The sequence below is a fragment of the Ischnura elegans genome, chromosome 2 (assembly GCF_921293095.1).
Source record: "Ischnura elegans chromosome 2, ioIscEleg1.1, whole genome shotgun sequence".
Lineage (NCBI taxonomy): Eukaryota > Metazoa > Arthropoda > Insecta > Odonata > Coenagrionidae > Ischnura > Ischnura elegans.
The window spans coordinates 61414215-61437905 of record NC_060247.1 but is presented as its reverse complement, the minus strand read 5'-3'; the positions used below and the strand labels follow the sequence as shown (position 1 = coordinate 61437905).

The 23691-nt window shown below is 36.3% G+C and overlaps 1 protein-coding gene across 2 annotated transcripts; it reads left to right on the top strand.

The window, feature by feature from the left end:
- The first annotated feature begins 55 nt into the window (after positions 1–55).
- Positions 56–17210, top strand: LOC124153825 (atypical kinase COQ8B, mitochondrial). 2 transcript variants are annotated; one of them, XM_046527199.1, is made up of 10 exons: positions 56–466; positions 542–629; positions 746–996; positions 2423–2732; positions 5687–5811; positions 8808–9030; positions 10779–10919; positions 12252–12454; positions 13685–13837; positions 16418–17210. In XM_046527199.1, exons 1-10 carry the CDS (start codon positions 56–58, stop codon positions 16685–16687), a joined length of 2175 nt encoding a protein of 724 aa, XP_046383155.1. In that variant the 3' UTR covers positions 16688–17210. The 2 variants fall into 2 exon arrangements, with proteins under 2 accessions (XP_046383155.1, XP_046383154.1); XM_046527198.1 differs by having other exon boundaries at positions 746–1152.
- The last annotated feature ends 6481 nt before the right edge of the window (positions 17211–23691 follow it).

The following is a 23691-nucleotide window of genomic DNA, read 5'->3' as shown; positions in this document are numbered from 1 at the left end:
GCAGAAAATTTAAAAAAAGGCAATACACTATTCTTGATACGAAAATAATAGCTTGATGCAAATATTTTCTCACGAGCGTCTCTCTCCAGAAAAAGTGCATTTGGTACCTCCGTTGTCTGAAGTGTTTACATCCGTCCTATGGAATGGGATAACTGGTGCTTTTACTGTATCAAAACATTGCGGTCACGGACTCTCTTTATTTTGGCGTAGACAGTGTTACCTTATTTCCCGATTTTACGACGCTTTCATCATCCTGTATCCTGAAAAAATGTCCGCTGCTTGGGTAAATGATTTGACGAAAATTGCAAAAGGTGTAGAAGTTGTACTTCGTGCCGGAGTTCAATTACAAAATGAAAGTATAAAGCAAATTTGGTTAAATTCGAGCGCAAGAAGCTTGAATGAAGAGTTATGTAAGTATACTGTTGAAGGAAGCAAAAAAATTGTGGAAGAGCCCTCCATCATTTCGGTAAGTTCCTTTCCGATTCCCCTATTTCAAATTAATCCCTATAATTCTAGATTATGTCATTAGTAAATTTTACAGGGGAATGCTTCGAAGGCCTTTAAGGAAAGTACGGAAAGATTGAATGGAGTACTTGCTGGAATACAAGAATTGGCTCGTTATTCCCTAGGTAAACGTATCATGTTGTTTATGATTATTTACTTGATTGGCGTTTTAAGCTGTCACAAATCAATAATTTTTATAACGTAATAAGATCATGTATTATTTTTTTGTGCCAAACTACAGAGAAAAATAAAGCCAAACTTACAAAAACTGATTCAATATCAACTCCTGAGGAGGTTTTGGTTGATATCCCTCTGGATGGCGATGCCAAGAAGGATTCCCCTGCACGATCACCACAGAATGACAAGAAAGAAAATGTTATTTTCGCCGGAATAGGTTCGGAAAATAAAGAGGGTATTGGGCTGAATGTCGAGTTTAATGCTGCAGCACGCGCTCCAATTATTAAAATGGACGTAGTTGCTGATGATAATACGGCAAGTAACCCTACAATCGTTAAAATGCACCGATTGGTGGATCATAATATAGCAACTAACCCTCCAGTCGTTAAAATGGACCAAATTGTGGATGCTAATGTGGCAACCATAGGTTTGACCATCAAGAAGGCAGACAATAAAGGAGGTGGAGTCAAGGTAATCAAATCAATTTATATGCTCCCCATCATAATATATTTTTAATCTCATGGCTTTCTTTTATTTTATATATGCCACTTTTACCCATGGCAGTGGGAGTTCTATGATTAGGCTCAACCTCCCCCACATCCTGATGTTGTGTGCTTGAGTCAGATGATGGGTATTTTCTGATAGCTTCTGGCCTAAAAAGGCTGGGAACCTCTGATTATTTGCCTTTGCTTTTCTTGAATCTGAATCATTGTTTAACCAGAAACTCTTCTGCTCTACTTTCTATTCTCCTTTGCACAATCCTTGTCCGTATCTTTGATGCATGAGTGGTCTGGCTTATAGTCTCAAAGATATTACAGTTCTCCATTCTCTTCCTGAGAATAGGAATGATGATGTGCATTCCAAGTCCCTAGGCATCTCATCTGTAGAGTTTAATTCATGCATGGCTTTGTATGGCTCTGTTCACGTTTTCTCTCTTTTATTTTTACTAATTCTGCTAATTACTAATATCGTTGATTTCAGTTGCCTTGTTACCATGCTGGTCTCTTACTGCTCCATTCAATTTAAATTTGTACTTATTAAGATTAGAAGTCTCAGTTCAACATCACTTTCCTCTTCAATTACCTATATGCTAAACTGCCTATGTTGTATAACTCTTCCAGATATTCCTTACCTCTCTTCACTTTTCTTTTTGATGCACATATATTATTTTGTACAGCTTCACAAATATTCTTCATCCATGCTTCCCATGAATTCCTTAATTTGTGACTTTGTTCGCTATTATTTTTAGTTAGGTTACCATTCTTTAGTTTTTGCATTCTTGTTCGTATTCTATGTATTAACGCCAGTGGAGGCACATGGTGCCTGTAGTTTTAGGGGTGAACATATTTTATTATTCCATTTACATTTGACCACCATGAGTGGAATTTTTAATGCTCTATCTTAGAAAACCATTAAATGCTTTTGATTGATAAGCCATTAAACTGTGGTCATTGCACCATCTTTCATTTAGAGCTGGCCATCAAGCCTCTTGATAGCTTTACATTTAGGGCAGACTCTGGAGCCTTTTCATAGTCTTACATTGCTGTTGTATCGCTGTTACCAGCTGATCATTTTAAGTGGCAATGCTCTGGTAAATTGACGGGTAAAAGGGACTAATGTTCCTGAATGCTTCAATTGAAGAGATGAAGTTAAAACTCTTAGTGATAAGTCTGTTATTGTTGGAACAATGCTGATATAATTTATACATAAACTTATCTGATATTATTTTCATTTCCATCAGGAAACCTTATCAGTTGATCCAGTCAAAGAAATCAATTCACTGAAAGCTAAGCAGCAAGAGTTGAGTTCTACAGCTCGGCAGAGACGAGTCCCTGCTAGCCGCTTTGCACGTTTAATTTCATTTGGAAGCCTCGCAGCTGGCCTGGGAATTGGGACAGCTGCCGAATTTGCTCGTAGAACCCTTGGAAGCTCTGGAAAAAGTAGTACAGCTTCGCCATTGAATTCAGGAACATCAGCACAATCTCTTTCTAGTCTGTTTCTTACACAGGCTAACACTGAAAGGATTGTTGACACACTTTGTAAAGTTAGAGGTAAGTTGAAAATTAAATGTTCTAACAAAGAATTAATTTGGGAAGTTGTAGTAGTTCAACTCGTGATCTTGCAGAAGCATGTGACTTGGGATATACATTGTGGATGTATTATTGCAATAAAGGTTTGGTGACAATCATCAATTGTAGTGGTCACCAAATTCCTTCACTTAAGCAATTGCAATTATCGGGCCTTGTTTAAGCTTTACCTTTTGATAATATTTTCTGTTAATGTTTGCTTTTGCATAAAAGGGTGGTTTCCTATTATTTTTTTATTGCCTAAATCGAATGATACTCCTGGAGTATGAATTTCTCACTTTTAGATTTTTAAATGACGATATCTATTTATTGCGATAAAATGAAAAGTGAAAATTTTCAAGCGAAAACGCGACGCTTAAGTATGAATGCTGGGAAAAGTCCGTGTGACGTATTTTTCTGGTTCCCGCTGTCGCAAAGTGAGGTGACTTTGGGGTGAGGATGTGTGCGCCGCTGAGATGCAGGCTGCTAGCAGGTAGCAGAGTTCCCTGCTAGCAGGTAGCGCTTGGCTTAAATAAGGATTTTTAATACCATATCAAATGAAGGGAATTTTCCGACCATAGGCAGATTTAATAGGTGATTATTAAGAGATGTTTCCCGGAGCTCTGTGCCTTATGCATGCGTTGGTAATCTCAGATGATGTAAAACTCCTATCTACTCGTATAGAAACTAGGTCCCTGTGACGTCAAGTGGAGTGGCATCGCATGGGCGCCAATCTGGCCTTTTTCAAATGCGGTTAAAATTGACCATTGCCATTCGCCTAAACTGAGACTTCTAAAACCAAATAATTTGTATATTATGAATACACCAATGGTGGGTAATGAATCGCAATCAATGCCTTTCGTTTTCTTTGATGAAGGAAACTACCCTATTCTTTAGAGAAAGAATGCATAGTTACCAGGTGGAATACCAGCTAGCTTACTATTATACATTTAAAAAAATCACCATTTCCTCTTTTACTTGGGCATATTACATTATAAGGTTTGTGGGGAAAATACTTTGACTAATTTAATTTAACACATTCTGTGCTCACCACATTAGTCTGGAAATGACACATATTGCCACAATTTTACAAGTTTTATTGCACTAAAGTAAATATTATTAGTGTTACCAATATTTCCTGCAAAAGTATTGTTCCCTACTATAGATAATATGATTGAGTGATATGATATCCTCTGGAAAAGATTTTATAACGACGTACATAGGTTTATAAATAGAAAGGAAAATTTGGATAAACAAAGATTTATTTTAATGAAGCATATTGTTTTACAAAATATAAAATGACATGCATTTAAAGAAGATTTTTTCATTTACTCTTCACATACACATCAAAGAATATCATTTTTAAAAAGAAATATATTTGTGTAAAAATACAAAAGAAATTCATGAAACAATTTTTTCCAATGTATGAATGACATTTTTCAGTATAATAAATTCTCGCGGTACTCCTGGCAACACTCAAGAAACAATCCAGGCTCATTCAACACGAGGGGCAGTAATATTCTTTTGTCTATGTTATAAAGGCGAGGGAAATGGTCAGATATGGTGCTCGGGGCAGAATATACTCCAAGAGGGAATCATGAGGTAGACCTTACTTTCTCAGTCACGCGGTAGAGACTGCCATGATGTAGACACTATGTCATTTTCTAGCTTAGACACTAGAATTTTCTGCCTCTGATGTCCAGCATTTGCTTCTGGGTGACCCTGTCAAATCAGAACTGTATGCTGTCACACACCAAATCACTGAGAGCTTATCTTCTCATAGTGCTATGGAGGCATAATAGGTATGTATAGTGCGAATTTCTTTAGGTATCAATTTTAAAAAGGTTGCATGGCTCCAGGATACCACCATTATCCACTATGCCCACTTTCCCAAGTAAAATCTCACTTTGAAAGTTCTTTGGAAGCCTTTCTTGATTGAGGCTTTCATTGAACATGATGACAGTTTGACCTTCAGGTGTAAGCCCTGTGGTGCACCAGGATATTTGGCACGACATTTGGTGACCCACTGCTGAACACTTATTCATGAATCATGAGAAATAATCATGGGTCACAATTGGACGAAAACTCTTGGTGCACTATGCTGCATACATCTGTATGTCTAGTTATCTGAAAGCCTTTGTTATTTTTACTCCAGGTATTATCAGCCATTTTCCTTAAACTTTGTAGCTTTTAGCAGTAGCCCGTTTATACAGGTGTTATGCTGCCTTGCCTACCTTTCTGTCATATACTTTAGCCCCTGTAAATTTAGCTACCAGCATTAACTTTATGCCACAATGGAGTAATTGAGTTGGCATTGCTTGAGCACTAGGATAGTACTGTATAATTTCTATCAAATTGTCTCATCAGAAAATTTCCTCAGGACTGGACTTAATTTTCCTATTTTAAGGGCCTTTTATATTCCTTACGATTTTCTCTTTTGAATGAGCCTGTTGTTCTATTAAAGACAGGATAATCAGCTTTTGCTAAATACAGTGAAACCTCTATTTTACACTTTTGAATGGACCACTTACAAAAAGTGCAAAATTGAGGATATTGTAAAATATAGTATCATTTTTTAAAGGCGGTATTTTTTGGGACCTAATAAAAACTGCAAAATCAGGGAAAATGTATAATGGGGGAATGTAAAATCGAGGTTTCAGTGTAATAATTATTACTGAAAATTGTTCCTGCTATTGGGGAGGAGACATATTACCTATATGTAAAAGAAATCGTACAGATAACGAATGTATGTGTCCATAAAGGAAAAAAATAATCATAATACTTCAGAAAAGGATTTGTAATCTTCTCAGTTTGATTGCTTTTCTTGTCTTGATTGTGATGGATGTCCTTGTGTTCTTAATATATATGCATGTTTCAAGAATCCAAAAAAGTATGTATAATTGATAACATGTGTTATGCTTTTAAAACATATGACATAGGTGCTGCATTGAAGCTTGGACAGATTCTCAGTATTCAAGATAGTAGTATTGTTAGTCCAGAACTTCAGAGGGCTTTTGAGAGAGTACGACAGGCAGCGGATTTCATGCCAAAATGGCAACTGGAGGTAAGCATGAATTAATTCATTGTACATAATGAAGTGGTCTTGATTAATGGATACAGTACCTGAAGTAACACCAAGATGATGGAAATAAAAATGAAAATGGAAGAAATTATGATGAAAACATGTGTCATAGTAACCATGAAATGTCATCACAGATGGTGAAGAAGAAAATAGATTGAGAAAGACCTTATTTACTTGAGATTTTTAAGATTTAATGTTTATCATTTGTTATAATTAATAGCAGGTAACACGAGTGAATTAATTGTCAATATTACAATAAATTTTCTGTAGAAACATGAGCATAATTTAAACTAGTGATAATGCTTCAGTCATTCGAAGTCTTAATTGAGGGGGTGAGAAGCCAAGGAGTAAAATGATTTGTTTTTTCTAAACAGAGTTAGGTAAAAAACTTAGGTAAAGAAAAAAAACGACGTCAACTATATATTTAGTAACGCATTTCCCACTCAATATCTGTACCAGTCAGCACAGAACTGAAACTTACTCGTATCCCTTGGTGACCAAGTTATTGCATATTTCTTCTGTCATTTCTGTAGCTAACTATGTTTATAAAAAAATCACTTGTACCCCTGGGCTTCTCACCCCCCTCAGTGGATGCTGTCAAAGCATTCTTGTACACCTGTGGTAGTTTTAGAGTTCATCTCAAATATCTTTGCGACTGAGAGGCAGCCCCAAGTTTTGTGGGGGATGAGGATGGAGGGCACTTGACTTCCTGAAAACCAACAAAAGTGCAACACTAGCCTCTGGGAAACTCAATTGCTTTGATACCTCCGTGTTGTGCACTTTGTAAGTAAGTTGGCTGTTTTGCTAAGTGAGAAAAGGGTTTTTGAGATATTCTTTTGTTTTCATTCACTGGCAAAGTCTGTTAAGAAAGAATAACAATGGATGCTTCTCTCTCTTCCCTTCCCACGCCTCTAGTGTTGTAGGTCTCCCCTCCTGCTGTAATGCCACTCGAAATATTCTGAGCTTGTACCACCAGTCGCAAATATGTTTGAAAATTATCATAGCAGGCCCATATATTGATCTCAAGGCATGAGTGCGAGGAGCAAATCTATCAGTTAGGAAAGGCTGTACTCTCCCACTCTAAAAGTTTTTGTTGGCATTCAGTCAGCATGTATTTGCTTTGCTTCTTCATTATTATTGATCAAATTACACAATTCTAACACAAAAAAAATTCATGAGTACAGTCGCATGTATTAATAAAAATATCCTGCCTTTCTTCGTGTGTGCCTGGTAAAAGCAGTTGCCATGTAAATAGTTCAAAAAAATTATGGATTTGTAGGATATGCTTGTGAATATTGGGCAAATGGTGTCTGATGCGAAGCTCGCAAATGCTTACATCAATTCTGTTTCCTGTTGGGGTGTACCTGTTAAATTTAGCTCTGTGGAATTTTGTTTTGGTATATTTTTATGCATATGCTAATGTGAGAATTTGAAAAACTCGTTCCAATGTTTGAACATTTTCTCCTCTTGCTATATACATAGCTAGGTGTGGATCCATGGGCTGGCCCACTTTTCTCCCTTTTTTATAATTTCAAAGAATTTAAATCATTGTTATCTTATTTACTATCCAGGTCATATTTATCTTAGGTGATATTTTGCCTCTTTAGCAAGCATCTGGCTCAATCTTTTGCCACTGTTGCTCATATCTTTTGCATGTCTCTCCTTATTCAGTCCCTCCATTTCAGGCTTGTTCTTTGTGTTGTCCTTCTTCTCTTAGGATTCCTAAGCAATACTTACTTAAGAAGGCATCACTCTCCCCTGAGAGCATTTTCATCCCATCTAATTTTTTCTGCATTTTATCTTGCTTAGATGTTTGTACAGTTACCTGAATTATATTTTTTTATAACCATGATAATTCTTTAAGCCTGAAAAGACCAATTCAATATTCTGGCACTTTCCTTTGGTTAGAGAAAAATATTCTGGCATTTAAGGTGACTCCTAATTTTTCCAGATAAAATATAGATTTTGGGCTGCATTCACTGTGTAAGACTACCCGAGTATATCCATGCTTTTATATTACTATTGATTAAACATTGCTGCCCTTGCTCATACAGTTGCCACATATGGCAGAGATACAGTTGCGGTCTTTTTTTGAGTTTCCCCCTGCCTATGTGGGGACTGTGAATTCTGTTTTCGGGCACGAAAGTTTGAAATCCAGAACTATGTATTAAATCAGACCCAGCTCATGAGATTTTTAGAACATTTTTCTGGGTTAAAAAGTCACCTTACATGCCAGAATATATGGTACAGTAGATTCCGTTTAATGGGTCCACCAGTTACTTGGGGCAGCCGCTTAATTGGGGCAGATCTTGAAGAACAGAACCCAATAGAGGAATATCCAAGAGTATTCTCCGCTTTATTGGGACAGCATGCCGCTTTATTGGGCCATGAGCCGGCGACATAGACTCTATACTCGCGACAAAATTAATTTTTTTTGTTTTCAGAATACTATTTTTTATATTTTCCTCCTTTGATTTACTCTTATTTTCCACAAATGTTCCTATTCTTGCCCTATTTTGATAGCTCTTGTTGTTATACTATGCGCAAGAGAATAGGACTTTTCTTTAATGGGAGTTAATGGAAGACATTCATTCAGCGTCGCCCGAGGCTGTGAAAAATGTTTTTAACTAAATTGTTTTAATTCTTATAAATGATAATAAATTATCTAAAATCGCTGATTTTCATCAAATTAATAATTTAATAAACTTATGTTGCATTATAAACATTCTTTAGTATTCTCTCTATCATTTCAACGTTTGTTTATGCCCATATACAGGATAGTTCGCCTAATTGGGGCAGCCGCTTATTTGGGGCAAAGTGCACAAGTCCCGATGTGTCCCAATTAACCGGAATCTACTGTGTATGAGAAGTTGATATCCACCAGGCCCTTTAATTTTTTCTTATTGCTCCCCTGTTTGTAGCTGGATTAAATGAAAAGGATATGTTTACATATGTATCTCAATTTCTCCATATTGTAGAGAGTGCTTACTCAAGAACTAGGTGCAAATTGGAGATCAAAAGTTGTGTCGTTTGATGAGAAACCATTTGCTGCTGCATCCATTGGACAAGTCCACCTGGCTCAACTACCAGATGGGAGGCAAGTGGCAATGAAGATACAATACCCTGGAGTGGCAAAGGGCATTGATAGTGACATAGATAATTTGGTCTCTGTTCTTAAAATATGGAAGATTTTTCCTGATGGTAATTTTCTTTTTATTTATTAAATATATTTCTTCTTTGAGTCTTAAAATAAAAGTAGCCAAGCTTGATGAGGGGAAAATCACCTGTAGTAATGCAGACTTAAACCTAAATTGTGTTATTTAGAAATTATCTTAGTAGACATAAATTTCAAAACGAAATTAACTCTAATATCAATTTACATTTTAAAAATCATATAAATCTGTCAGCTGCATAAGTTTCTTCAGCTGTGTGCATTCATTTTTTATTATGATTTGGCCTATAAATATAGAGCCTCACAAGGGTACATCAGGGTGATCTAATTTGATATTTGATGGTTCAAACGTACCTAAATAAGTTAAGTGAATGTAATTGTTTACTTATTCCTGTACCACTGAAAACAGCACCATTGGTCTTTTACATTGGGGTTTTTAACTTAGCAATGAAAAGTATATGAACATCCATGCTCTGGATAGGGGTAACCTACCCAGATGCGACTTGAATCTGCAACCTCTTGTATGGCAGGCAAGGGTTAACCCCACTGCTACCAAGGCTGCCATTTAAAAAATCTTTAATGGTTTCTTTCTAGTTACATCAAATTGACAGTCATCATGTGCTCTGTCTTGAATTAAGTACAACTTTGAAGAATATATCTGATATGTATATTATTTTCTGAAAAGGCCTTGAATATGACAATCTGGTGAACTAATTTTTTTTCTCCTGAGTGATTTGGACTGCTTAATTTGACTGATGAAATTTGTGATAGCAGGTTCTTAGTTCCCCTTATGCATCACAAAAAATATTGATTATTCTAAGTAAATATGTGTGAAAGTATTTTTGTGGGTATTAAGCCAAACAGTAAGACAATAATATGATGTAGCACCAATGAGTGGGATGAATTTCATACATATAGTGTGATGGACAGTGACATAGCTTTAAATTTCTGGGGGAAAATATTCACTTGTACTTGGACTTGAATCATAGACCTTCCTGTGTGGTCACCCAGGGAAATGAGGTACCAAGGAACCAAGCACTGCATGCTGTCACCCATAACCATAGTTACGCAGAACCATAGTTACCTAAGCAGTTACCCAGTGAATCAAGGTATCATGTGCCATGTGGTACCATGTATGTACCTTGTTCTCTGGGAGACTGCACATGCCACTAAATTATTCAATTTCATTAATTAAAACAAGGGCGTACCCAGGATCATAACTATGGGGGGCAAGCCATGGTCTATAGGGGGGGGAGCATAGTCTACGGGGGAGGGGGCAAGCCAAGTTGAGACATTTTAGCATGGAAAAGGTGAATGGAACCAACATTAAGAAAATTATAACAGCGCTTTATTAGTTTATGAGATTATTTCCTTGAAAAAATAGTTTTACTTTAGTCACATATCTTATACTAATACATATCATTTTTTGTGGGTTTAAAGAAAATTTGTTGAATACTTTTGTTTCAATTCAGTTCTGATTTTGCTTAAAGACTTTTGCGATTTTTGCATGGGGGGGGGGGGGAGCAGCTGCTTCCCCCTGCCCCTCGCTGGGTACAACCATGAATTAAAAATTACCTTGGGAGTTAAGGTACCTTGATAAGATTGGTCTGTACTGTGGCCCATGGGGCCAAAGGTCTATGGATCATTTCTGGTGCTGGGAATTTTTTCCCCATGGAATTTAATGTGAATTATAACTGTAAGTCTTATACAGGATTAGTTTTCACATTTTTATATTCATGATACATATAGTGTCTAATTACTGTAATTTTTTCCTCAGGTATGTTTATCGACAATATTGTATCTGTAGCTAAGAGAGAACTTTCCTGGGAGGTGGACTACGAAAGGGAGGCAGAGTGCACCAAAAAATTTAAAAAGCTAATGGAGCCTTATCCAGAATATATAGTGCCCACTGTAATAGGTAAGTGCTTTCTTTCTTTGTCCGAAGCCATACAAGATTCAATTTGAGTACACTCATGCTTTGTTTGAGGCAATTTTGATAAGCGCAAGTCCACTATAGTGCAAATTGGGAAACATTTCCTCTGCTGCGTAGACAAATGAATTAGACTTTTTCCTCGTTTGGCCAAGCATGAACAAACCACTAGTACATACATACAAAATTTCTCTCAATATGCAATTTTACCGTATGGTTTGCCTTAATTCTTATTTTGTTTACATATTTGTTGAAATATGTCACTTTGCAATGGTCGCAATCAATGCTTGTCTGGGCAGCCAACCTGGCAAAGTGATTCATCTTATCTCCTAAACTGATGGCAATATTGTGAATTTTTATCAATAACTGACTTCATTGCTGAAGGAAATGATTTTATGAAAGCAATATAACTTGAGATATATATAATGCTTGCAGTCATAGGTTACCTGTGGAAGAGACTTCCACCAGTACACTCATCAAGAAATGAAGCATTGGCCTAGTGATGTGTTGCATTACATTTTTATTCTTATCAGATGTCTTTCTGTCTGGTTTTCATTATTGTCCAGGGAAGGAGCTACATTTGTAAACAAGTGATAATTCATAATGATCCTCAAACATTCCGTATACCCATGTAGTTCCATGCATTGTCAACCTACATACAGAAGGAGGGATTTTTAAAAATGCATGCAAAATTTATTTGCAAGAGAATATGACTTTACGTTTGGGCATACCATTTTCAATGATATTTTTAAGAAGGAATGCTTAGTAAATAAAGTTTTCCAAGGCTTTTAATGGAAATAATTATGGTTTTTAAGAAATTTGATGTATGTACTACTTCGACACACTTTAAGGACACAATTGTCCTTGATTTATTAACTAATTGGTGGACTATCCAACCTTGCCTAGCTAGTTCCTCAGAACATTTCTACACTCGTCCTTACCAAACATGTTCTATTCTCCCTTCTGTACCTTTCTTCACCTCCTCACAATTACATAGTTTTTTAATGGAATGGGTGGAAAAGATTTGACAGAGAAACCAAAAGCCGCTTCATATGTAGTTGGTCACAAGTGGGTTATCCATCTATTTTGATTATCCATTTGGTGATTTCCCTCCATTAAGGTCAATGATTGAAGCTGTACTTTACTTGGCACTAGTAATTGTTTTAAAGGATGCAGTGAAAAAGATGAATTATTAAGCTCTATTCCCTTTTAGCAATATGCATTCATATTATGTATTTCTCATCCATTTGTAATTTATATTGAATGATGTTGTATGAAGCTCATTGACTCTTGTGACACTTAACATTTTTGTCATTGCAGATGAACTAAGTACAAAGCAAATATTTACATCTGAATTGATTAATGGAATACCTGTTGATAAGTGTGTGGAGTTAGATCAATCTACCCGAGAATATGTGAGCCTGTCAATCATGCGTCTGTGCCTCAAGGAGTTATTTGTTTTTAACTACATGCAAACAGATCCCAATTGGGCCAACTTTTTTTATGACACAGAAAGTAGAAAGGTGAGTGCTATATGTGCATACTTATGAAGAAGCTCATTTTGTCAAACTCTCTGCCATTAATGTTTACTTTATTTATTTTATGTTAAGACCTCTCTTATATTTTTTGAATTTTATTCTTATTGCCTGAAGAGCATATTTAGGGGGATTAGTGGGATTTAGGGGGATAGCTAAGATATTAATTTGCAGAGGTATGACTTGCTAGTCAAAATCGGTTTGTTCCGAAACAAAAATAACTGAGAATAATGGGATCATTCCTGTTTTAAAAATTTCACGCTCTTGAGTGTATGGTTTGTAAATTAAATTATTGGACATCTTTTACTGATTGCTTAACCAATAATGTTTTCCATCAATTGCATATCTTTTATTCTAGAGCAATGTTTCCCCACTGATTACTTAATTGCAAGGAAGGTAGCTTGGATTACCCCTGTTAATTGAAAAAATTAAGTGTGATTATTTGTTGATAAAATATTTGTATATTGATTAAAGGCAAATGATATTGCTTTAAGTGTAATATCAATTTGTCACGACGTTGTTCATGTTGTTTGTATCTTGCAATTTTTAAGCTTTTTTTATGTAGTAGAAACTCGTAAGTTGCGTCTAAGACAAGCAAATATGTAATAGGTCATCTTGGAAGTACCTCTTTGTTATTGAAAAGCCGATTTTGGTATTTTTTATTAAAATTGAAATACATAAATTATATTAAGTCTTGTCTGTGAGGTGCCATTTGTAAAAATACTTAAATTAACTTTGCTGTGGAATTCCGTGGTAATGTGGTTGAGTTTTATAGCCATATGCCAAATTATCTCTGTTAAAAAATCACTGCACGTAACTAACATTAATCCCACGGAAATCCTTTCTATTGTCATGGCCAAACATGTCTCATGATGATAAGCCGTATGTTTATCTGGTTAGCTAAGTGTTCACATTACTTGTGTATCATTTTAATCTTCATTTCTCAATGGTATTTAAATAAATGCTTTTGAATTATTTCACATTGCTGGAAGAGTCTATTTTTAAAATTTGATTTGTTAAGTGTTATGAGTTGATTCATTTAGTAGCATTTCGGAGATTAGTGAAAATTTATACATATTGCCTAAAGGACTCTGACGTGACATGTTGCTTACAAATACTGTACAAAAAATTTATAATGTCACAAAATGTAATTTAGGTTATGAGATGAAATTATTTGATTTCGATTATGAATGCTACTTCGTTTTTCTTAACTTCTAGTTGGCATTGTTGGACTTTGGGGCAACCAGATCATATGACAAAGCTTTCATGGACAAGTATATTTTAGTGATAAAAGCTGCTGCTGAGGGCGATAGAGACCGTGTTCTGAAAATCTCGCAAGAACTTGGATTCCTTACTGGATACGAGTCAAAGGTGAGGGTGTAATTGCGTACGCTATACAATTATGGGGAAAAAAAAGTTTTTTCCTAATGGTGAATAATTTTGAAAATGTAAAAAAGGATAATTCAAAAGAAATGTTAAAATTAGATGTTTTGGATTAATATTACCAGTTGTAAAAATTTCAAGGAAAATGATTTCAAATATAATATATGTTTGAAATCATGTCTATCGAAATTATTTCTCTTCATTAATTTTTTGGCTCTCTGGGAAATGAGTAGCCCTCATACTTATTTTTTGTTTTCAAATCTTATTTTGTTTTAATTTAATTTTTTTATAGTGATCTTCTTCTTAGAGAAAGAGAGAGTGTATCAATATAGACTTAAGAGTATCAATATAGACTTAAGAGCATCAATATAACAGCTTTCCCGTTGGTATTGGACTGATTGAATTTAGTTTTTGAACATCATGTCTCTCTCTCAAATCCTTTCAAGTTTATTTTTTATTTCTTGCCCATCTTTCTTCCGCCTCTGACTAAGATGCATGTACTTTAATGATCGGTAGATTAATGTCCTGGCCTTCTACAGAGCAGCATTAAAGGGCAAAATAGTTTTTTTACATTACTTATTCTCTTTCTGCATCCCAGTTTCATTCTGTTGCTAAGAGAGAATTTATTGAATGTATACTCACCGAAGTCTTATTAGCAAACAGATAGCAGCAAAGGCAGGGCTTCTAGTGACATTATTTATGTATGAATAATGGTCCATACATTGATTTAGCTATTATTGAAGATGGCTGGGTATAGGATACATGGAATAAGGGTATAGATTTGGGGAGCCCAATGAATGTGGTATTTTTGGTGTTGCAAGAAGATCTCAATGAATTATGCATTTGAAATTTTATTTTTGTAATCTGTATTTAAAAAAGATTTATATGCTCATGTTTTCTAGGCAAATATTAGTACATGCATAGTATTTCTAACCAGCCTTGGCCCCAGTGATTTAGCTAACATACTGAGGACACCAGATCATTGCCTCAGGCCCCAGTAAGCTAAGGTGGCCCAATAGTGTATAAATCCAGAGCTTCATAAAATGAGTTTTCATGTATATGTGGAGAAAATGAAAATATTTTATTTTTACTGATATTGACTATAATATTTTAAATAATTTACTGATGAGGGGAGACCACGTACCTTGCTCTGCCTTTTTCAATGCTGTATTTTTAATGGCATTTGGAATGGTGAAGACTTCTCTGAACTGATAGTGGTTTCATTGAATGGGCCTTAGTATGGCTGTAATTAATTAATTTCCCAGCGGTATTTTTAACAAGCGCTACATAATCCCAAAATAGCGCCAATTCTCCAACAACAGCAATTGGTCTAGTGGATAGTGCGTCCGGCTCTCACCTTGGGGGCTCAGGTTTGGTACTTCTCCATGGGAACATTTCTGTAGTTTTCATTTTGATCATACGTTGACAAGTTTTTCACTAATGTTAACTGCAGCAAGCATTGGCACAAGGTAAAAATTTTATCATCATAATGGCATTTAGGTATATAAGCAGTGTCATTTCGAGCACGGAGATATGAGGACTATGTTAGCAAGGTTTGGTGTGCGTTAAAATGTTAATTTCTTGTATTGCTTATATTGATCAACTTCCTGATTAAATATAAAAACCACAAATAGGATGGAATAAAAGTTGATTATTTAAAATCAACAATTACGCCAAATGTGTATTGTGCTTGCTGCTTCCCATAATCTTCCACAGCCCTCCAGCATAATAATGAGAGGATCACCTACAAATGTAATTTCTTCGAGAAAAAAGCCACTGTTAATGTCCACAGTTCATTTTTCCGCATGTTATTGAGGACGGCAGTAAGTGTAGTCTTTATATTTCCCCGTTCGAAATGACACTGCTTTAAATACCTGAATGCCGTTGTGATGATAAAAATTTTTCTCACGCCCATGCATGCTGCAATTAGCATTAGTGAAAAGCTTGTCAACATATGATCAAAATGAAAACTACAAAATATATATCCACGACGAATTATCGAACCTAAGCCCCCCAGGCAGGAGCCGGATGCGCTATCCACTAGACCAACAGTTGTTATTGGAGAGAAGGCGCTATTTTGGGATTGCATAGCACTTGTTAAAAACACTGCTGGGAAATTAATTAATTACAGCCAAACTAAGGCCCATTCAATGGAACCACGTGCTCTCAGTTCAGAGATGTGTTCACCATTCCTAATGCCATGAAAAATACGGTATTGAAAAAGGCGGAGCAAGGTACGTGGTCTCCCCTTGTGAGTATATCTTCTTTCTTCATATTCTATCTCTTTCCTGGGGCCAATGGGTACAATTATTTTATATTTAAACTGTCAGTGTCCTTAATGTTTGCATTATGTAGAATGCAATTTCAAGGAATTAAGAAAGGCTTGCTGGGATATGCTATTTTATGTTAATGAATCAATAATTAATGAACGAGAAAGTAAGTAAGTAAAATTCATATTCTTATCTAAAGTTCATTTCTCTAAAATTTGGCTTATGATTTGATTTCTAACTGTAAATGGTGGTTGAATGATTATTATCAAAATATAACTTTTCCTACTATTCTTTGTAGGCTATGGAGAATGCTCATGTTGATGCTGTAATGATCTTAGGTGAAGTGTTTGGAACCGGTGGTTTTGACTTTGGACGTCAAGACACTACCAAGCGTATCCAGCACCTCATACCCACTATTGTTACTGAGAGACTGTGCCCTCCCCCTGAACAAGCCTACTCCCTGCACAGGAAACTTTCAGGGTTGTTTCTTTTGTTTTCAAAGCTCAAAGTGAAAATTAATTGCAAAGACATTTTTGAAGAAGCGTACAATTCATACAAATTTGACTGATATAGGTAATGAATTTAGTATAAATTCATCCAGAACTTTTAGTGGCAGTAGAATGTACAAAATTATTACAAATGGTGGGATTTTTGGATGAAAATTTTCATGAATAAGTACTGGTGAAAGCTTTTTGAGAGTGCACAGTTATTTTCTTTACAAATCGTGTTTCGCTATTAAGTGGTATGGTTTACAGTGAACTAAAACATCACATGACATTTGTTCCGGAAAGTGCCTTGCCATTGCCTGTGGTGCTTTGTACATAATTGTTCATAACTGTATCATTTTTTTATAATGCTTACTGTAAATAGGTGATGTATATTTTTTAGTGAAGAAGCTTCTTTATTTCATTGATTTGTGATTTAAGTGGTTATGTTTGTTATTTGGAGGTATTTGTTAAATCTAACACGAAAAACATTGAAATAAAATGGAAAATTTCAGTGGTATTCTCATTTATAACTTAAACATCAAACTATGATTGTAATGATGACTGAAGGGTTATCATAAATGAATTATTTTTTGGAATGGTCAGGATTGAGGAGCACAAAATGTTTTATTAATTGTTTTACACCATGGGCATGGGTGTACTCAGCGAGGGGCAGGCTGCTGCCCCCCTCCCAGAATCAAAAATTGCAAATGTCTTCTAGGAAAATAATATTTTTTCAAATAAATAATTTTAAAAACTAATAAGGAGCTCTTACAGTTCCCTTAAAATGCTGATTTCATTTACCTTTTCCATACTTAAATCTTACTTACAACTTGAACAACCAAGGCTTGCCCCCTCCTTGTATTCATCCTGAGTAAGCCCTTGTCCATGTACTCTGCACTACCCTTAGCAATATTTTATGTGATAGTTTCACTACTGTGGTCTAAGGAAATATGTCCTAAAACAGTGCTATGGCTAGGAAATTACATTCTTGGAAAGGAATGAAAGGAGTTTGAAATAGGCCTGCATCATGAACACTGAACTTCAAAAGAACTTAATTGGACAAAAAAATAATCAGGTGAAAGTAAATGTCAGGTATTAACATGGTCATTGCAGTAGTTAAAACAACTTCACTGGTATAGATCCCATTTAGGGTCTAACCTAGGTTCACCTATTATTGCTGCCACAAGGTGACACAGTAATTTGTAGAGTACAGCCGACTAATGCCAATAGGAAAGGGGAGGTGGAGGAATGGGGGCAGCAGCTGAAAGGGCCCATTATAGCAGGGTTATGCACAATGAATGCTTACTGTGGGCTTTGCCACACAGTATATATGAGATATCTCGTCCCCTGGGAGTCAGTAAATATGACCTTGCTAAGGGCAGAGGCAAGGTGTGTGATCTACCTGTGGGTTATACAGAAGCAAAAGTGTTTTGAAATGATTAAAAAAAATGCATATTTTCGAACACTATTTAACAAGAGCCTTCACATTTTCCTCGATCTAGTTATACCTATGAGATTTTAATTGGAAATCCATTGTTGCTTTAAGGGAGTCTTTTAGCATACAAATGTGGCCTTGCCCACTCCACAATATAAATAAGTAATAATTATTTTCAATGCAGTAGCATCAGAATGGTGTAGACATGGGTGGATTAAGGTGGGGTTGAAATGGGTGTAGAAATGTGATGTTGAGCATCAGGGGCGGATCCAGGATTTTTTTCTGGGGTAGGCACAAGGGTCTGAAAGGTATTCTCATATTTCAGATTACAAAACAAAATAAAGCTATTATTGAATAAAATAGTCTCTTTATTTTGATATGAAAGTTATTAATATTAAATTAAATTGTTGAGGCTCCTTAATACACAAAATTAAACGAACGCAATGGTAACTGTATTAGAATCTTCCCTATTTTATAAGCACCTGGGGCGGGGGGGGGGGGGGGGCACGTGCCCCCACGCCCCTACCTCTAAATCTGCCTATCCTGAGCACTGTAGGCTCAAGTCTGAATCTCCCTGCCATTACCGTTCCAAGTACGATGAGAGGCCTTCTTATGAAGCAATAGAGGTTCCCTGAACTGTAATGCTCCTTGTATATTATTCTCGCCTTGGAGAAATAAGGCTTAAATCTCGCATATTTTTGCCCCTGGGACGTCAGATTTGCTTTATAAATGGCATTTTCGAAGCCGGCGATTATGTAGTGTCGTACATTATGTTAGGAGGTATCCTCGTAAATGGTATCATTAGAATTTATTTACGTTTTTTCTCCCTTTCTACAGCTTTCGTGGTTGTTGACTGCTCATTGAACGGCTGGCTTATTTTCCCTCCCCTTAACGGCTGACAAGTTGAAATGCACTCCCTCCGCGTATCTTCTTTTCGCTGAGTGCTACGCCAGCTTATGACAAACAGAGCATTGGGAAGAAGGGTGAGTATCGTCCACCAGCGGCAACAGCTCAAGTCAAGTTGGGCAACTTACAGGGATACCTTCTTATATGTTATTCTCGCCGTGGAGGAACATGCCTCAAATCTACTATATTTTTGCCCCTGGGACCTCAGATTTTCTCTAAAATGGACTTTTTCGAAGCCGGCTAGTAGTGTCGTATGTTATGTCAGGAGGTGTGCTCGTAAATGGTATCATTAGAATTTGTTTACGTTTTTCCTTGCCTTGTACAGCTTTCGAGGTTGTTGACTGCTCATTAAACGGCTGGCTTATCGTCCCTCCCCTGAACGGCCTGCTCGTCATAATGCACCCGATGCACCCCCTCCGCTTATCCTCTTTTCGCTGAGAACGACGCCAGCCAATAGAAAACAGGGCATTGGGAAGGAGGGTGAGTAGTCGTCCACCAACAGCAGCAGCTGAAGTCAAGTTGGGCTACTTACAGGGATACCTTCTTATACCTATGTTATTCTCGCCGTGGAGGATCAAGCCTCAAATCTCCTATATTTTTGCCCCTGGGACGTCAGATTTTCTCTAAAATGGACATTTTCGAAGCCGGCTAATAGTGCCGTATGTTATGCCAGGAGGTATGTTCGTATATGGTATCATTAGAATTTGTTTACGTTTTTATGTCCCCTTTGCAGGTTACGGGATTGTTGACTTTCGACTTAAACGGCTGGCTTTTCGTAATGCACCCCTCTCGCTTTGCCCCCGCTGGATACCACGCCAGCCAACGGCGAACACCGCGTTGGGGAGTAGGATGAGTGGACACCCTCCAACAACTACAGCTGAAGTCAAGTGGAGCAACATGCGGGGATACGTCCTTTCTCGTTTTTATCGCCTTTGGAGATACTTAAGACTCAAATCTCGCCGATTTTTTTGTCCCTAGCACCCCAAATGCACTCTAATAAAAGCGGCATCTTCGAAGCCGGCCCTGAGAGTCGCATTAGGAGGTATTCTCGTAAATGGTAATATTGCCACTGCCACATGGATTTATTACAGCAGTCTCTGATCCTTTCGTTCAAAAATTGAGTACCTATATATTGAAGTTGTTTTCGGCAAAAAATTATATTGCCGCATATTTATTTGCATTTAATGTAAAACTGAAGGATACATTTGAAGCTATTTTCCAAGCACTAAATCAATGAAGTAACTACTTTTTAATGCGTTTGTGAAGGGTGAATTATGTTTGCATTGCTGCCATTTCGACGCAGGTCACTTACCTACTAGCTGATTTCAAGTAGCTTAGATGCCCATTGCTCTCCTCTGCTTTCTGCGTTGATATGTACCTACTTACCTGTTAAACAGATAAAATAAAATATCCAACTGATATCTCCAGGCTTTACTTTGTTAGAATAAAAGAATGAGCTTTGTGAGGTTCACTAATATATTTAAAAATCATAGGGTGTTTTTTTTATATAATAAGATATATACACATAAGTATGCATTAAAAAGGGATAAATTTATGTTTTTCCATCAAAATTCCTTTTTATTCATATTTTAAACATACAATTTGGGATTACAGATGAAAATTAACCTTATTTTCGTAATTTAAAATCCAACCAAATGCGATATCATGTCAGTAGCAAGAAGGAATAAAATTATTTTGATCCGCCGAATTTTTAATTACGCCTTTCTCTCGAACCCGGACTATGAGAAAAGCCGTGACGCTTATTCTATGTATCCTCAATAGTATAAGAAAATTACTTCGCCATTTGAATCCCGAAGATACCTATCGTGATCTCTATGTTTTCCAGAAATATAAATTTAAATCAATGCAAATGGACAACACATTATTTATTTTTTATTATATTTGCCAAAACAATGTCTCCCATACTCAATGCTACAAATCAAGGGCGTATCCAGGATCATAACTATGGGGAGGCAAGCCATGGTCTAGGGGAGGGCAAGCCAAGTTGAGACATTTTCGCATGGAAAAGGTGATTGAAACTAACATTTTACGTAAATTATAACAGTGCTTTATTAGTTTATGAGATTATTTCCTTGAAAAAACTGTTTTATTTTAGTTACATATGTAATACTAATACATACCATTTTTTGTGGGTTTAAAGAAAATTTGTTGAATACTTTCGTTTCAATTCAGTACTGATTTTGCTTTAAGACTCTTGCAATTTTTGCTTCAAGGCCGGGGGGGGGGGTGGGGGGGGGGGCAGCTGCCCCTCACTGGGTACGCCCATGCCACAAATCTTTCCCGAATGAATTATATCCTACCATTAAAAACTCGTATTACACGTAACCAATTATCAAAACCTACCTTAGGTTCCCCCCTTTGGAAATTTAATACACCACTTAAGATAGCCGTAGCTTTCTGTAGCCCAAAATACTCTCTCATTCTAATTAAATAAAGTAATTCTGCGTAAATTTTGATTTGAAATTGGCTAGAGGTTACAAAATTCGAGAAAAACTTACACAGAAAAATAAAAACACTTAATTTTTCACATTAATGAATTTTTCCAAATTTTCATTCTGCAACATATATTTTCTGAATGATTATCGTAATCATTGTCAAGAATTTTTTATGCCTGATACTTTTACTGCGCATGATCTAATGAAATAATGTAGATTTTTAACTATTTGTTTCTCCGATAGATATCTTAAATAATAGTCAAATAACCTTTCAAAAATTGTTTGTCATAAATTTAACACTCATTTAGCGCATTTTGTTGGCATTTAAGTAATCTGCCCTCGTGACCATAGGACGTAAAGAGGTTACCAAAATTATTCGTGCAAGGAATGGGTTTGAAGTGTTACTTTCCATGACACAAATATTCTGTTTCCGATTAGTTGCTGCACTCCTGTATGCATTTTGATTTTTTGATAATTTTGGAATCTTATATCTAAGACAATATTTTATGAAAAAATTAAAACATTCAATTCTATTCAAAACATATTCTCTACAAAATTCACTTTCACCCAGCGTAAGAAGCGAAGGAAACTAGCCTAAAGAAGTGTGTTGGTGCCGAATTAGCATTGTTAGGAGACTACTCGAACTTTTTAACGATATTTCTGATAAAATTCTGTGAATGAATGTATTCTCTTGTCTTAAAGTACAATCCCTGAATATTTATTTTTTACCGTACACGACTATGTATAGTTGAACATCTTCTACATATCCATGCCTTGAATACAAGCATGGCTACAATTACTATCTACATGGCTATCTGTAAAAAGACTACAGGGAGATGTGCCTAGTGCTTTCCCAGCGAAATGATTGTGTGAAGAGTTCCCGGGATCGCCACCGGGTCTTGATCTCTTCAGCCTGAAAAGATACTATTATTAATAGGTGAATGAAACAGTATTATGTGTTTTCTTTTGCTCTACCATGAGCATAATTTATTAATTGCACCAAGTAACCCCAAAATTAGCTGAGTCGATGGAGATTTTTAGAGTTGGTTGGGAAATTTCTTAAGATACCGCAAAATTGAGACTAAAAAGATATAAGAAACGAAAAAAATGGTCCAGGTATGCAATAAAGGATACATTTGCAAAGACATTAAAATAAGATTTGGGTAAATACCATAAGAGGCCCGAACATCAAGCTCCCATTATATTACTTTTAACTAAATGAGATGTGAAATATCCCACGGGTGATGGGACTCATCTCACCCTTCCTTCGATGTCTGCATGCAATGTAACAGGTACCGTTCATGATAGTGCAACGGTTGCTCGAACTTTGATAAAAACCAATTGCGTATGGATTTTTTAATAAAGTACAATGGTGTCCAGTGAAATTCATTCACATTAGCAAAATTCTCCCTTGTGATAGGCATTATAATATATATCACATTTAATAAAATATACATTCACATGTTATATCAATTATTTATCGTGTCTTCTAGTCGATATACATTAAAAATGTTAAACTGCACTCAGAACATTAATTTTTCCCATGCCAAAAGTCATCTTGCCCGGGGTCATATCTCATCTGCCAATAAAGAATCACCCTTGCTAACTGCGTCGGACTTTTGTTCCGCTCTTGAAACAGAGGCGGATACAGATGGGGGGCGCAAGGGGCGCGCGCCCCCCCTTTGCGGGGCCGCTCACATAGCCGAACATTGTAGAAACACAGTTGTAACTTTTTTTATCGTAATATATTGACTTAAATACGCGTATAATGAGTTTAAATAAAACTTTCTTCAACTTCGCACGTGGATTGATTAATTTCTTATCACGATAAAAGTATAGGTAGCTCAAGATATCTTTTGCGCCCCCCCCTTGAGTATTTTCTGTATCCGCCACTGTCTTGAAACGTCTTAATGTCGCAATGGAAGCTGAAATAGAGTGTTAGGGTGAATGCCTCGGGCAAGATCAAGTTTTTACACGAAGTATCGCTCGTTTAGTCTGTTTCAGAATCGTGAAGAAACAATCTTTCCTGTTTCCGCAACTGAGTTTGCAGGTAAAAGGTCGAAGCAGCTAAAAGGAATAGTGTAGATGATTCGCCTCCACACGAGGTGATAAATGTGATTGATCAGAAAGCTGATGGTTACTTGTAGAACTCCGCGTAAGCAATAAAAATAGGCGAAAAGGTGCGTGTATTCTTCAAAGGTTAAAGGAAGCATTTATGTCAAAGGTTACCCATTTCATGTAGTTGCTCTACCTATAAGCATTTTTTACCAATCTTATAATTTGAAAA